Source organism: Archocentrus centrarchus, chromosome 10 (genome assembly GCF_007364275.1).
Source record: "Archocentrus centrarchus isolate MPI-CPG fArcCen1 chromosome 10, fArcCen1, whole genome shotgun sequence".
Lineage (NCBI taxonomy): Eukaryota > Metazoa > Chordata > Actinopteri > Cichliformes > Cichlidae > Archocentrus > Archocentrus centrarchus.
Genome location: NC_044355.1, coordinates 35,293,646 through 35,310,742, shown reverse-complemented (window position 1 = coordinate 35,310,742; position 17,097 = coordinate 35,293,646). Strand labels below are relative to the sequence as shown.

The following is a 17,097-nucleotide window of genomic DNA, read 5'->3' as shown; positions in this document are numbered from 1 at the left end:
CGGTGCGATTTGATCGCCGTCACACCGTTTCAGGTCAAATTTATATTTTTTCTGCACACTTTACAAAACGCCTCTCGATCATTCCCCATATCTCATATATATATATATATATATATATATATATATATATATATATATGAGAGGGAGAGAGAGAGAGAATGCATCTGATAAATGTAAAATTACAAATATAAATACAAAATTATAAAAGATATAGAAAAGTAGGTAATGGCGATTGAAGGCTATGCTCAAATAAGCTATGTAGTACTGTGTGCTTATGTATGTAGTGTGCACAGTATGCATATTCTCACCGTGGGGAATTGAATCCACTGTCAACAGTGACTGAGCTGGAGTCCATACTGTCCAATCTAGCAGAGTGAGCTGACTGCTGGTTCTGACTGGGCTCTGGAAGGTTCTCTTTAGCACCAGGGAAGGCAAGGGTTCTTTCAAACCTCCTCTGCAGATCCCTCTCTTTTTCTCTTTCCAGAAGCCATTGCATGGTCCCTGCTCCACCTCCTCCCATGACAGTAATGCTTCCTCCAGGCTTCTCATCCTCTCCTTGACTTTTAGCCCCTCCCTCTTCAAGTTCATCATCATCTGAGACATTGTAATAGTCAAAGGTGGCATCTGCAGCACTGGATGTGGGCTCAATCCCTTGTGATGGAACAGATGGTGTTGCCAACAGATGCTTAGGAGTATCAAAGACCTCCTGGGAATCAAGAACTTCACAGGATGATGACAGAGTTGAGGAGGCAAGGGCTGTGGGTTTTCTCAGGGAGCTGTAACCTGGCAAAGGGAGGCTAGGAGGAGGTTTGAAGAGCGTGTCTTTACTAAAGATCTCCTTTCGTTTCTCCTGACTAGAGGATGTACTGTGGGGAGGTCGTCCATTAGAAAGAGGAAGGTCAGGAAAAGAGAGGGGTATTGGAGGCAGGCTGCCACACTTAGGTCCCACCTTAGGCAAGTCCTCATTTTCTGGTGGATGGGATGTCTGTCTGTCAGTTTGCCTGTCAATACTACCTGATTTTACTCCATCATGACTGTTTTTGCCCACAGTTCCCATAGGGGCTGATGCTGTGAGAATAGCCTCAGAGGATCCAGAACATTGGAAGTAATCATCAGGAGAGACAGAGCTAGGCAGTGGTTTTGGTGAATATGCTGGAAGGCTATCTCTGCTCTTACTCTTCTCCAAGTTCCTGCTACCATCCAATCCTAGAGAATCCCCAGGCACCTTAGTTGAGGTGGGTGTGGCATGAGAGTAGTGAGAAGAGCTCTGATTAGCTCGCAGAGTGCCATCATCAGTATAGTAACGGCTCCGGTCATCGTAATAATTGGGTGGTCCAATCAGTCCAGCTCCAAGTGGTCCTTTAGAGTTGTCCATGGATCTGGAACGTTCCTTGGCCTTGTCACTGCGTTCATTTCTGGATTTCCTCTCCTGGGTGTGGGAGTGTGAGCGGTGAACCTTAGAATGGTGGGCTGATGGGCCATGACTTGGCTCAGGGAAAGGCATTTCTGTGCGACGCTTGGCAAGCTCTCCAGACACATCCCACTCTGGAGTAACAGGCAGGTGGGATGAGTCAAGAATGTTAGGGTTGCTATGCGCCAGGTGAAGTCGGGCCCTTTGCCGTTCCATGGCCACTGCTTGTTCCCTCGGTGACCGAGCTAGTGAGGAGGAGTAACCTCTGTAGTCTCTGTCAGTTAGTTCTAAGTGGGAACTGTCACTTGGTTCACAGCGGGTAGTCCTTGTTTTACTATGTGAGCGGCTGAGTTTGGTCTGAGACTGCTTTCTGTGTCTACCTCCACTTCTTCTACTCCGGGAGCTGTGATTGGCTGATGATGCTTTGCTCCTCTGAGCACGCTCTTCTTCAAGACGCTTCATGACTGCTGTGTGTCGGGCAAGATTCTCCACAGTAAGTTCAGGGTTGATTCTACGTATGATCTCCATTTCTACATGGCGTGGCAGCTGACTGGGCACTTCCTCATCACGAAGTGGCCATTCCTCAGGGGGGAACTGCGCAGAGAAGGTAGCCAGCTGCTTGGCCCTATCTTTCTTAAAACTCAAACGAAACAACTTCAAACCAAACTTACGACTTCCTGTACCACTTGATCCTGCTTGTTTCTCTGTGTCTCCAGCTCCTCCTCCTCCTGCAACTCCCCCACCTCGATGCTTGTTAAGTGTGTCCGTCTTGAATGGGAACCCAAGAGAACTTCGGCTCTTTTCTGTGTTACCCCCTGCTTGCTGAGGGGGTGTTTGTGGGGAGTGTGGTACCGAGTACGCCTCCCGGTGATCTTTGGGGGATCGTCGCTGCAGGGTAGTATGGTGGCTAGGGGGGTCGTCCCCACGGTAACTGTTATTGTGAAAAGAATCCCCACCTCCCCCACTGTGGTTTTGGTTAGACTTTGGGTGTGTTCGTTCTCGCACACCCCCAGAGGTGGAAGGGGTTATGGTGCCAGAGAGAGGGGAGGTGCACTGTGTCTGCTGATTTTGCTGTTGGTTCTGATGTTGGTGTCGGTCAGTGGGACGCTCTTCCAAGTGATACCACTTAGAGTTAGTTCTGATTAGGCTTGGAGTAATGAAATAGGTTTGAGGGGTAACAATAAAATATCCATCAGGTGTTGGGTAGATCTTCCGCTCACGGACCAGCATGCTTAGAGTGTGGTGCAAAACCTCCTCCGTTGGTGTCGGTACACCTGACCAAAGACAGAGACACGAAGCAATGAGAGCATTGTCACTTTACAAAGGCCTCATTTAATTCCCTTTTTATTAGGTTTAACTATAAAAGGAAAATCACAACACAGGATTAATTTTTTATTATATGATTATGTTTAGAGCCCAAAAACACGTGAACTGTGCTTGAGGTGATCGAAAACAGGGCTTTTAAAAAAGTCCTTCCAGGATGAAGATTTTCAGACATTACATTCCACATGTAAATGTAGAAATGGAATGTCTGAAAATCTTCATCCATGAACATTTTCAGACATTCCATTTCTACATTTACATGTGGACAAGAAAAATTAAAATTTTATCTTGTAATGTTGTGTAGGCTTCTGATTGGCCAACATTTCTATCTGGTTAGGTTTGCATAACTGCCTTTTCCTTTTGCGTGGTTTTTAACGCTATTGACAAGTGTTTACCTGTTATAAATCATCAACATTATCATCGGGTGAAGTTTATGAACCAGTAAATAGCACAGGACACTGTGTGCATTCTTTTTGTTTTACTCTGGAGTGAAAAGTCATTCTGTGTCCATCCTCCAGGGATTTTCTCTCGAGTTTTTTATTCATCCTTTTATTTCTTCTTTGTTCTACTTTCCTTATCACTATTACTTTTTCCCCAAATAAACCCCTCACTCTCTCCATTTCCCTTTTTTCCTCTAGAATATCTTCTTCAATCACTCCCTCTATCAGTCTGGAGTTATTACTGTCAGTTACATCATAGCAACCTTTCACTGCAGTCAGACTGATGCAATACAAGACAGACTGCACACACAGAAACAGCAAGTATTTGTTCAGCCCACTCAATCTTGTTAAAAAGAAGACTAAGCTGAGAGAATGTTACATTTTGAATCTCTGCTAAAAAATTTGGATTGGGAGAAGTTTAGCACTTTGTAAGGGAATCCATGTGGCTAACAGTTCAGTAACTAAAGAATAATGTTTCTTGTATGGCACACAATATAATAACACAGAGAACAGAGAGAAATAAAAAGAGAAATGTCTGTGTAAATCACTGTACACTTCTGAAAACCACTGTCAGTGAACAGTATAAATCTGTGTGCATCCACTGGTGTGGTAAATACAATTCATGAATGCAATTGCCTTCTTTAGGAACACTGTCCTGTGACCAATTCAAATTTGGTGGTATTGGGGTGAGGCTGGGTATTAGTGCATAAGTAACTTGCACAATATATGCTGAACAATGTATGGGATTAACATGCTGCAAATTCAGACAACATACATTTTTCCCCCTTTTATTTACTTGACAGGGAAATTGCTTGTTAATGGACATTATCAATATAAGGAAATATAAGCTGCCAGAATTTAGCAAAAGTGCAGTATCTGAAGTCCCTGAGCCTGAGACAAAACTTTACAATAAACTAAAAAACATAGAGAGTGTAAGAACATTCAAGCTGCACTGACCATCAGAAATGGTCCAAAAATATAAGCTCCTCCCCTTATAGGAACACATTATAGTATGTCACCTCAGAGTACAAAAGCATTATATAAGAATAAGTCCATTTACCTCTACTAATTTTTTCGTAAAGATCAAACTTTTTACACTATTTAACAATTGCTAAAACACTAAACCCCATTCCCTAAATCAAATCCACAGAAACCTAAATGAATTTCTTGAATCACACACTCTTCTGGCCAAACTGTGAGCACAGTTCAGGCACTTAGCCACATCCGGTGCAACTCAATCACTCTTTTGCGCAACAGCAAACACATTCTCAGTCACTAAGCACACTTCACACGTGTTTTGCTGAACCTTAAACACATCCCCAATCACTGAACACATTGTTGCAAAACTGTAAACACTGGCTGTTGAATGTGAACACAACTCCAACACCGCTGTCATCTGTTATACACAGCATCTCACAATTGAACACACATTTGTCATATGATGTGAGCAGACAAACTGGGCAAGATAAAAGTCACTTTAGTATGCAGGTGGCACATGTGCATCTACAATGGACAGATACATACGGAGATGCAGAGGAGGAAGAGTGCGTGTGAGAGGCAGCAGACAAGGGGGAGGATGCAGACGACCGAGAACAGTCATCACCGATGAAATACGGGCAACCATTGTACACCACGTCCTTGTCCGCGGGATAATCATGAGGGAAACAGGACAAAGGGTCCAACCCAATCTGAGCAGATTCTCTGCGGCAACATAATCATTATCACTGTTCCATGCTGTCCAACATTTGACACAGAGTATGCCACACTGCAAGTACTGTCATGTCCATTACAGTGGAATGTCCACTGGCAATATACATTCATGCACTCCCCCTTTCCCAGACTTGAAGAACAACCACATGCGGGTGGCAGGAGCGCCCTTTTCATGCAACGTGTGGAAGTTCCTGGCAAGCAGGGTGGCAATGTCACCCTCTGTGCAGCCACTGGAAACTGGGAGGGTGGGGTCCTCCACCGTCATGCTAACCTGGGACCATACAACCATACAACACCAGACATCTCCTCCCATTCCTAGGTGGTCTACAGGATCGCATGGCTGCGCAGGCCCAGTCCTAGCCCACTGTGACTGGGTGGACAGACTGAAAATGTAAGTGGGCAAGTATAAATGTAGACACACAATATATTTGTTTGTCTTTTTGGAGTTGAATACAGCCCTAGTAGACACAAAGATATACACATACACTCTCTCCATTTATCTGGGCTTGGGACCATCACAGAAAGTGGTGGACTCTTGATAGTGTGGAGAAGGAACTCTCATCGGATGCAGAAGACACACCAATTACAAGTGCTGTGACATAGAGTTTAAGGAGTTCAGGAAAAGCATCCTTGTATTCCTGCAGGTTGAAACACAGAGTGGACAGGTCTTTTTTCATTTGGGTACTTCTTAAGCAGCAGCGGTTTTGCCACAGGTATTTCATTTTTGAGACCTTCAATCTCTGTAGATCCAGCAAGACTGTGTAGAGGGAGCAAAAGTGTGGGTTCAAGGTAGTTGGCTGACTGGGGCAGGAGACATGAGATGGCATTCATCAGGTCTTTATTTTTTTGAGAAAATCTGTTCTCTAGTTCTGAAATGGCCCTGTCTAATATGTTGAGAGATGCTCTTTTATTAAGCAATACCCGCTGTCGCTTGGCAGGAGGAGCATCGTCAAAGTCCTGAGCCCGTTCTGTGGAGCATTCTGTCCTAAGTTGTTTTAAGCCCTCCAGACAAGACCCAACAACAGTACATGCAGCAGACATATCAGTCGAGTGGGACTGCAGCATTGTGTTTGCAGGTTTTATAAGGACAAGTACTCTCTCCCAAAAGTTTCCAATTTTAAAGAAGTGATGCCTTTTAATTTGTGTAAGCAGGCCTGATGCTTCTGTGCACAAATGAGTACTAATATTGTCATCTTCTGAGATTTCCTTTAGAATTTTTTTAGTACATGCTCCTTGTTGTCAGTTAAACATTTTGTCACATCATAATGACTAGTCCATCTGATTTGCAAAAGCTTTTTCAGACATGGGGCATTATAATTTTGACACACAAAGTGGTGTCGAAAGAAACTGTAAAGAGACAGTTCTCTTTACAGTTTCTTTCGACACCACAGTTCCTTGAAAGATCAAAGAATTTCTTTGCACATGGCTCACTCTGCATTGCATGTACTACAGCTAGGTGTAGCCGGTGGTTGTAGCAGTGAATATAGGAGATGTATTTACCAGTTTTGCTCTGAATTAATGCATGTACATCACCTTTTACTCCACTCATCACTGATGCTCCATCACAACATTGACTCACAATGTGCTCTCTACTGAATCCAACATCTGCAAGATACCTCAGTATTTCTGTGGACATGTTATTCAGCATCTAATTGAGGCAAGTCCACCAAGTCAATTAGATGTTCTTCTGGGGCCAATTTACACACAAATCTGATAATGGACAGATTTTCAACATTACCCCTGGTCCCATCACATTTTAGACAAAACCCACTGGAATCTGCATTTTTATATCTGTTTTGTATCTCTTCGATTACCATGTTTGCCAGTGTCTCAATAATTTCATTCTGTATGTCTTTGGATGTGTATCTTGCATTTAGGGGGATGTTTTTGGTAATGTCAGCCAACTTATCTTTTTCAAGGGTGTACTAAAAAAGTTAAAAAACAGTCTAGCAGCATCATCAGCTTCTCCTTGATCAAGCCTCTCAGTTGTAGCACTGAGCCCTAGCTTGTTAATGCAGATAAATTTGATCACATCACCAATGCTTTTAACATAGTACCGTTTTTTTTTTTTACCTGTGTTTTACCCAGTAGCATAGAAGCAATGGTTGTTCCCTTCGCCCCTCTGTGCTGCGGCTCAGCCCATGTTCCAGCAGCCAGCACATGACTGTGGCTGGATGCGTGCTTTTGCAAGCCCCTCCCACTTTCCAGAGCTGCTTTCCAGTTGTTAAACCCCTGCAAAGTAAAGACTATGTCCCTCTCGTTGCCCATTGAATAATTGTGACAGGGGAAGCAGAAACATGTGTCCCGAGCCACAGAGTATTCCAGCCAAGGTCTAGTGTGGTACCACGCCGGGTCGAATGAGCAGAACGTATTGGCGAAGGCACGTTTTGGATAGTTAGCTAGCACTGGCTGTGTGGGCACAGTGCTATTCAGGTCAGCAATGGTAGGACCTGGCGCTGAAACTGCCAGAGGAAAGACCTGCTTTGGGTCTGGGGATGTGGCTAGAGTAGGACTAGCATTAGGGGTGCTTGTGTTATTACATGCATAGAAACTAGTCAGCAGATTGTTTGCTGACCCGCTCAGGGGGAGACATTTCAGCATGGACAGCAGCGGAAGTCGTTGGGGATACTCCAGGGCTAGACTTACTGATAGGCTTAAAGAAGCGATACATGCTCATGGTGTCAAGTGAGTTTATATACCGTATTTTCCGGAGTATAAGTTGACACAGAAGAGGAAGCGGCGCTTCGTCTACGGAGTGTACGGAATTGTTTAGAAGTGACACCGAGGATAAAGAATTCAATGGATTGATGGTTTGGTTAACTTGTTAGTATGTTCTTTATGCTATGGTTATCTGAATAACTTAATGTTACGTTAACATACCGAACACGTGTTCGTTGTGCGTCATGTAGCTGAATGTGTTACGTTAGCATAACGTAACTCATGTAGCTGAATGTGTTACGTTAGCATAACGTAGGCGTAACCGTGTTCGTCCTGTTCTTTAATCCATTATTATTTTAAATTGCCGTTCAAGATGGAATTTCTGCTCTGGGTCTCGGATTCCATCAACCCCCCCCCCCCAAAAAAGTGCGACTTATAGTCCAGTGCGACCTATATATGTTTTTTTCTTCTTTATTATGCATTTTTTGGCTGGTGCGACCTATACTCCGGAGCGACGTATAGTCCGAAAAATACGGTAATATTCAGACATGTCCCTGAATGGAAACAACCTAAAAGAATAGAAATGAAGTAATGTCTAAGTTAAATACCATAATTGGAGATGGATGGTGGAGTGATAGTTTGTCATGATGATGTATGAAAACTAGGTTGTGTCCTAGACTTAAACTATAAAGGACGGTGCATCGAAGCATCGGATGAGAATTTCAGGAGCTTCTTCCCCGCACCAGGACTACTCTGCAGAGAGGACAAGCCCAACCCTTCTGTGGAATACCATTTCGACTTGAACAGTTCTGAGTGCTTTCTCCCTGCCAATTCAGATGAAGATTAGAGGTACTTTTGCCGCGGATTCCATTTTTTGGACTTTGTATCAAGTTGCAGTGGATTTCTGAGGAACAGCAGAGATTGTAAAAAGGACAGTTAACAGAAGGACAGAATACCTTCCCTTTTGGACTTCTCCTTTTTCCCCCGCTTCACTGAGGCGGTCTAGTGCGGTCGCCAGAAGCGACCGCACTAGACTTTAAGTGCGGTCACTTCTGGCCAGGAACCCGCTTGAAGTCTTTTCTTCCAAAAGGATTTTGGACATTTTCAAGCCCCTTCTTCAACAACCCAGCTCATAAGTATTCCATCATGATTGTGATCTAGTAATTTTGAGAATTATACTCTATAATTGACTTATATTGATTTTGAGTCCTGAATTTTAAGTTGATTACTGAACTTTAAAAATTGATTAAGGATTAATTTTCAGCTAATTGTAAACTGCTTGAGCTGAAACCTGCAAATAAAATTGACTCTAAAAGTCAGTATAGTTCTTTTGAGAATTATTTCCCCTATTAATGGTGGGGTACATTAATGGTCTCATGATAGTAAAACTCTAGGCAAGTAGCTTAAACACCTAGCTCTGTTTTGGTCACACTAGTCTTGAATCCACTTAAACTAAAACAGGGTTTATACAGGAATCCTAGAGTTAAATTTACTACCTTTTACTACCTATTTTTACTACCTGTAAAATATTTTTACTACCAGGACGAAATCGAGCAGCAGCCTTTTTTTTTTTTTTTCCAAATTTCTTTATTAAAGTTTTCCAGTGTTACCAAATTATAGAAATGCGTAAAGAAAGTGCAAAAACTGATGAAAAGTTAAATTCAGTATTATATCCAATCCTTGTAACGTTGTAAGCCAATCATACAAAGGCAAACTGAAAAGAAGTAACAAACCAGGGAACATTAATTACCCCCCCCCCCTTAAAAAAAAAAGTTAGAGTATGGATGGTGCCTATAAAACATTCAATGATATATAAACTTGACAAGTACAATGGGAAAGTATACACTCACATATACCCTCATACCTCCTACACTACCACATTAACACACACACACATACACATACCCTGAGACACACATGCAAGGGCTCCAAACCAAGCGCCCGAAGGCTTAGACTGGCTTACCCTATAGCCCTTGGTGCATGCCACACAAAAATAAATAAATAACTAAATAGAATTTACACAAATAACTTTGTATCTACCCAAATGCGTATGCATACCCATACACCCATATAGGCACATACTTGAATACATGCACGTATCTGCACCCAAGGACACAAATAGATATATACACATACGAGAAAAAAAAAAGAAAAAAAAAAGGAGTGATCCCGCCCTTCCACCCCATCCCCCCCAGCACTAATCCGGACAGATGTTGTACTCCGCTAAGTGTTTCAGCACCAGCAGCCATGTTTGGTTAAATGCCCTTAGTGATCCAGATCTGAGAGCACGTAACTTCTCCAACTTAACACAACTCAAAATCTCACGCAGCCACCAGTTATGAGTAGGGGGAGAAGAACACTTCCATTTCAAAAGAATTGCTCGCCTGGCTAGCAAGGTGCAGAATGCAACTAGCCGTTGCTTGGATGCAGGCATCGGAGAACCAAAGGAAACTCCAAACAAAGCTAGAGAGGGATCCAAATTAAAAGTAACTCCCAGTGCCCGACTGAGTGTAGTAAAAATATCAGACCAAAAGGCTGACAGTCTGGGACACGACCAAAACGTGTGTAAGTGATTAGCCGGTGAGTGACCGCATCTGGTGCACGCATCGGAACGTCCTGGAAAAATTCTAGCTAGCCTAGCATTAGTGAGATGGAGTTTGTGTAGCACCTTAAACTGCAAAAGCCAATGCCTAGCACAAACTGAGGAGGTATAAACCCTTTTCAACACAAGAGACCAATGTTCATCAGAAATGGACATTGGCAGCTCCTGCTCCCAGGCGAGTTTGAGGGAGTTCGCTAGGCCAGCAGTCGCAGAATTAATAATAGTATAAATTTTAGAGATCAATCTCCTTTGAGCTGGATCGCAAGCAAGAAGGACATCGAGCATGGTCTAGGGTGGGCGTCCAGGAAAGTGAGGGAAAAGGTAGCGAACAAAGTGCCTGATTTGGAAAAAACGGAATAGGTGGCTACTGGGTAAATTAAACTTCTCCATCAAGGCTGAAAAGGATATAAAAACTCCATTCACTTAGAGGTCATTAATGCTCATGATGCCTTTTCTCTGACCACAGCTGGAAAGCTTCATCCGTGCATGCTGGCAGGAACTGGGGATTGTGAGCAATAGGGGTTAAAAAAATAGAACCAGTGTGAATGCCAAAATGTCTCCTAAATTGGATCCAAATCCTGAGAGAATCACGAATGACAGGATTTGTCAAGAGTCCTTTAAGAGAGATAGGAAGTTGAGAACGGACTAAAGAATAAAGAGAATATTGTGAGGATATCTCAAGCTGTAACCAGGATGGGCCTACATTGGGGGAAGTACCTTTAACCCAATACAGAAGTTTTAGAATGTTACAGGACCAATAGTAGCTACGAAAGTTTGGCAACCCCAGCCCCCCGTCCGCCTTCCGGCATTGAAGAGATACAGTCTTCAGACGCGCGGGTCTATTGCCCCAGATAAAGGGGATCAGTATTTTATCCAGTTTAACAAAAAATGTATTATTGATCAGAATAGGAATGTGTTGAAACAGATACAGAAATTTGGGCAAAATTTTTATTTTTATTAGGTTAATGCGCCCAACAAGAGACAGGGGGAGAGAAGCCCACTTCTCCAGGCTTGCAGCGGTCAACTCAAGCAGAGGCGCGAAGTTCTCGTGTAACAAATCAGTAAAGGAACGGGTAAAGGTAACGCCTAAATATTTGAATTTCTTATGAGCAATTTTAAAGGGAAAAAAGTTTAAAGGAAGCGAGAGTGCTGGCGCATTAACCAAAAACAGCTCACTTTTCTGAAGGTTTAGCTTATAGCCTGACACTTTACCAAAATGTTGCAAAATGTCCAATACTGAGGGGAGCGAGTGGATGGGGTCAGAGATATAAAGGAGCAGATCATCTGCATACAGAGAGAGTTTATGAACGAAGTTAAATCGTGTAATCCCCACAAACTGCTGATGATGGCGTAGCCAGATGGCTAAAGGTTCTATTGCCAGGTTAAACAGCAAAGGTGAAAGAGGGCATCCTTGACGGGTGCCACGCCGTAGAGGGAAAGGGGATGAGAGGGTTCCATTAGTCAGAACTGATGCCATTGGAGCTGAGTACATAAGGCGAATCCAGGAAATAAACCTGGGGCAGAACCCAAACTTCTGAAGGCTATAAAACAGAAAATTCCACTCGACTCTGTCAAATGCCTTCTCAGCGTCAAGGGACACCACTACCTCAGGACTGTCAGATGAATATGAATAAAGAATATTAAGCAGCCGTCGAGTGTTGAAAAAGGAATGCCTCCCCCGCATAAAACCAGTTTGATCCTGAGCTATTAAATCTGGCAAAGCCCGCTGAAGTCGACAGGCAAGGACCTTAGCCAGGATCTTAAAGTCCACATTAAGTAATGATATCGGCCTATAACTCCCACAGAGGGTGGGATCTTTATCTTTCTTCAGTAAAAGTGAAATAGTGGCAAGTGACATAGAAGGGGGAAGTGAGCCAACAATAAAAGATTTGTTGTACACCCTCACCAGGAATGGAGAAAGAAGTGAAGAAAACTCTTTGTAAAATTCTGTTGTAAAACCATCTGGGCCTGGAGATTTACCAGCTGGCAAGGCCCTGATGGCATTATGTACCTCAGAAATGGAAATAGGGGAACTCATCTCCTCAGAGAAGGTATGTGGCACTTGCGGAAAGGGAAGAGTGTCGAGGGTAGATAGCTTTGACTGGTTTAGAATGCAAGATTCAGAAGCATATAAATTTAAGAAATAATCACTAAAAGTCTGGTTGATTAAATTGGGGTTGACGACAATGTCACCCGACGGGATTCTAATTTTTAGAATAAGCCTAGAGGCCCAAGCACGTCTAGCTTGATGGGCCAGGAGTTTCCCAGCCTTATCACCCTGCTTGTAATGGTGCAACCTAGACTGTCTTAATTGCAGTTCAATTTTACGAGTCATGAGGAGTTCATATTCTGAATGAAGCTGAAGGCGTCTATTATAAAGCGCAGAGGAAACATTAATCGCATAGGCTGCATCAATTCTACGTAACTCATCCATAATCTCTGCTAATCTCTGCCTCTGTCCTCCTGGTGTGAAATATGAATGAAATAATATGACCCCGAATAAAAGCCTTAAAGGCCCCCCACGCAGACTGGATCCCAACCTCCGTAGACGCATTAACAGAAAAATAAAAATCAATTTGGGATGTAATGAATTTTTTAAAGTCGTCTACTGACAACATGTAAGAGCAAAACTTCCAATGCCTCTGGCTAAAAATGACAGTGGGAAGACATAAGTCAATAGAAACAGGAGCATGGTCTGAAATAACGATGGGATGATAGACCGAGGATGAAAACTGCGGAAGCAATTTATTATCAAGTAGAAAAAAGTCAATCCTTGAGTAAGTATGATGAACACCAGAAAAAAATGAAAAAGTTTTATCAAGGGGGTGGGCAACTCTCCAAGGGTCAGAGAGACCAACTTGGGAAGCATAATGAAGCACTCGGGCCGCAGATTTAGACATAGTTGCATGTCTGGGGGAGGAGCTATCTAACAACGTATCCTGTACCAAATTAAAATCGCTGCTGATAATGACATGGTGCATATCTACATTGGGGAGACTAAGAAAAAAATTGTCAACAAAAGCAACGTCATCCCAGTTAGGGGCATAAATACAGGCCAATGTTACTGGAAGGCCCCGCAGTACACCAGATGCGATCACAAAACGACCATTGGGGTCTGAAAGTGAGTCAGTCAGTTCGAAATCAATATCCTTATGGATAATGATAGCCACCCCCCTTGCCCAAATTGAGTACTTGGAGTGAAAAAGATTATTCATCCAGGGCCTTTTAATGCGGTGGACCTCTGAGGCCTTGAGATGAGTCTCCTGCAAAAAAATAATGTCGGCCTGAAGGTGTTTAAGTCGAGAGAAAACCTTACCAATTTTAATAGTTTTGTTCAGGCCGTTAACGTTCCAGGAGATCACTCGGAGACCAGGAGGTTTATCCGCCATGTTAACATATCATGAAAAAGTGGCACACTGGGAGTCAGCAGAACAGTGATCACCTCCAGAAACGAAAGGGGGGGCAGAAGGGGGGGCCAGGGGGTGAACCGGCGGGAAGGAAGGCAGGAAAAAGAAAGGAAGAAAAAAAAAAACCCACATACATCCAAACAACACATACTCCCACATATACAAAAACCCAACAAGGTATTCTAATGCACCATAAACATACCCTAATCCCACCCCTATACAGTCTAAAAGGCTAGGCCTACAAACTAAACCTATCTAACACTCTTGAGGCTCAGTCTCCGATCGCAAATGGAAAACCCTCTTTATTAAAAATAAAATAAAATAATTGGAAAAGGCTAGAAACAACTGAAAACCAGTCAATGAGTATTGACAACTAGCAAACCAATAATAGATGGCCTAAGCAAAAAGTCACTTGGAGCTGTCAAGACGAAACAATGTGTAACAGCCAGCTGCGTAACAGTCTCCAGCCAAAGGCTCACCAGTCCATGGCAGGTCTCAAACGCTCATGAAACAACACACTATGGATCAGGGGATCGCTGTAATCTGAGAAAATCCTCTGCTTCAGCAACCGAATTGAGTCTCTTCTTGTCGCCACCAGGAGAGGAGATGAAAAGTCTAGCAGGGAAGCGTAACACCGGGCGATGGTCCGCATCGTACAGCTTCTTAAGCACATCCCTATTTGCGGCTCGCTGTTCAAGGACCTCAGGGGCATAATCCTCATAAATAGCGATAGGGCGTCCGCGGTATTGCAGATTACCTCTCCGAGAGCGAGCTTCACGGATGATGTTCTCCTCAACTTGGAAGTGATGCAACCTGATGATAACAGCCCTGGGCTTGTTAGCGTTCTGAGGCCTGTTAGCCAGAGCCCGATGAGCACGATCTATCTTTGGCGGAGAAGAGAGCACATCCCCAAATTACCTCTGACAGTAGATCAGCGAAAAAAGCGGTAGGGCGTTGACCTTCAGCAGACTCCGGCACACCAACAACATGGATATTATTGTGTCTACTGCGAGATTCCAAATCAATCATTTTAGCGTGCAGCTTAGCATTAACCTGTGTCAGCTCGTAGCACGTTGCTTCCAACGTCCGAACCCGTTCATCCAGCGAGTTCGAGTTGGTTTCAAGTGAGGCAATTTTTTGACCATGGTCAGTTACCGTAAGCTGCAATTGGTCCATCTTGGACTCCAGCGTGGAGAGTGCAAGTCTATGGTCCGCGCAGATAGCATTGCAATGTTCTTCGAGAAGTGCGGTTAGCTGAGCAAAGCTAACCTGCTGATCCAGGGCATCAGGTGAGGTAGCCTGCTCCTTCTTGCTCTGCTTCGTCGCCTTAGAGGACATCTCCAAATCAGGCGCAGCTACTATTAGAAGTGATTATAGTATCAACAGTAGATGGTAAATAAGAGGGTTAAGCAGAACTGAGGTAGGAAAGTAAGAAACAGCAGAGACCGAGCGGGACACGTCTTACTCACTAGCCGCCATCTTGGTTCCCGCAGCAGCCTTTTTTGGGGTAGCGGTGGATTCACAGCACTAAGACATGTAAGATGATCGCCCATCTCTCACCAAAGATAAAACTGTATCCCACTTACTTGAAGGTGTAACTGTGACTTTGTCTTGACTAAGACCTCATACACATTAATATTCCAAACACATTTCAAAAAGTGGCGCAGTAGGTAGGCGCCTGTCTTGCAGCCGGTGGGTTGCCAGTTTGAGTCCCTGTCCCTGTGCTGCGTTGTGTCCTTGGGCAAGACACTTAAACCACGTTGCCTAACAGTAGTGCAATGTGGCTGCATGACCGCAGATGCTCGTCTCTGGATGAGTGATCTGGAACAATCATTTCATTGTGTGCCTTGTGTGCACAATGACAATGAGTTGAATCTGTCTATCTAAATTTGTTTTTTTAAGAATATAAACATTCCCCATGACCGGCTTAACCCTCTGGGGTCCGGGGTATATTTGGCCATTTTTGACTATTTTTGGTTTAGCTTCATAGTTGACCTTAGAAACTGTTTACCCTGCCTTGTTTGGTATAATTTTTTTTTTCAGTACGACCTCATATGTGTGACTGTATAGTTATTCTTTCATTTTCACATACTGTATTAAGACATTGGACTTACAATCACATAAAAATATAAAATCAGAGTAGAAAAAAGTTAAAAATCACAAACATGCTTAAGGAATTATTTTTACAATTAAAATACAAATATAAGTTGTAAATTTGCAAAACTTGTGTAAAAATATAGTAAATAAAGTTAAATACAACTATTCACATTAAAATGCAGGAAAGGCCTCAGGTGTTTTTGTGTACAACTATTGGCAGAGCAATCAGGACTCACATTAAGACGCTAGACAAATTATTTATGCCACCTCAAAAAAGTTTCTGTCCTCCTCAAGACTGAGGGGCCATCACAGGCAAAACTTACCAGTAATGTCTCTTGTACCACTTTTTCAACTGCTCCGCAGCAGTCAAATGCACCCAAATGCACCGTGTTACCACATAATTTTCTGATTGGTTGATTTTTCCACCAATAGGAAAGGGGTTGTCGGGAATTATTTTGTTTTGTTGTTTTTATTAGCAAGCACTTCCTGTTAGTGAAACTCACATTTTCGCCATTTATTTCTGCACAAAACGCGCATCGAAGGTGAGGACAATATACAGGAAAAAAGCATGGCGTAAATTATTGGGCATAACTCTGGTTTTACTTGGCCTATCAACGTAATTTAAAAACTGGTACATAGTTTGAAGTCTGCACTTTCGATTCATGGCAGCAGCGTCCCGATGCTACGTCATCTAAAATCGGCAATGTCATTTTGGCACGCCAGCGCGTCTGTGCGCTCTGGGGGGTTAAGCCAGTCTTTGCCGGGTCATCGAGCCAAAGTTGTGAAAACTATATTTTCCCATGACGAGGCGCAAAATGACTCCGCACATGCGCACAGCAGATCGGACAGTGGAACCACTCGTCTATCAACGTCAGCTCAGGTCCTGCTGAGTAGTTATATTTCTATACAATTCTTATAGTTAAACGAACTTAAAACAAAAAGTTTGCAACAATGGAAAAGTCACAATATATTGAAGAGGTGATGAAAAATTTACTACCAAGTCAAATTCTGTTTACTACCTTTTACTAGCCTTAATTTGACCTCATTTAATTTACTACCTTTTACTACCCCGCGGAAACCCTGTAAAATATGTCCCTTGGGCTTATTTGCCTAGCCTATAAAATTTGACCTGGCAGATTTCCAAGTGCACTGATCAATAGGGGTGAGCCTCCATAACTGACGGGACCAAACCTCAGACACCGCTGCAGGAGGCCTCCCTGACTGGTGATACTGAGGGATAGGAGGAAGCGGGGCAGACGTCAGGATTAACGGAGGTTAGAAGCCAGGCGAGTCACCCTGTGTTGCCTTTTTCTGATGATTCATTCTGTGGGGCTGATGTTTTGGTGTGGGTCTTGAAAATGAGTGTGTTGAGAACCCCGTTGCATAATGTTCACTTATGCTCTCCTATTGTGTCGGGTCTGGTGAAGGTTGGCGTGTGCCCGCGTTTGC

At 43.3% G+C, this 17,097-nt stretch overlaps 1 protein-coding gene across 5 annotated transcripts in view; it reads right to left on the bottom strand.

Moving 5' to 3' along the window:
- The window catches only part of LOC115787377 (storkhead-box protein 2-like), a 129,536-nt gene that overhangs the window by 28,836 nt on the left and 83,603 nt on the right, over positions 1 to 17,097 (bottom strand). For all 5 annotated transcript variants that reach the window (XM_030740061.1, XM_030740062.1, XM_030740063.1 and 2 more), the window contains one exon: positions 309 to 2,685. In XM_030740061.1, the coding sequence (XP_030595921.1) occupies positions 309 to 2,685 (2,377 nt within the window). The remainder of the gene's footprint in view (positions 1 to 308; positions 2,686 to 17,097) is intronic.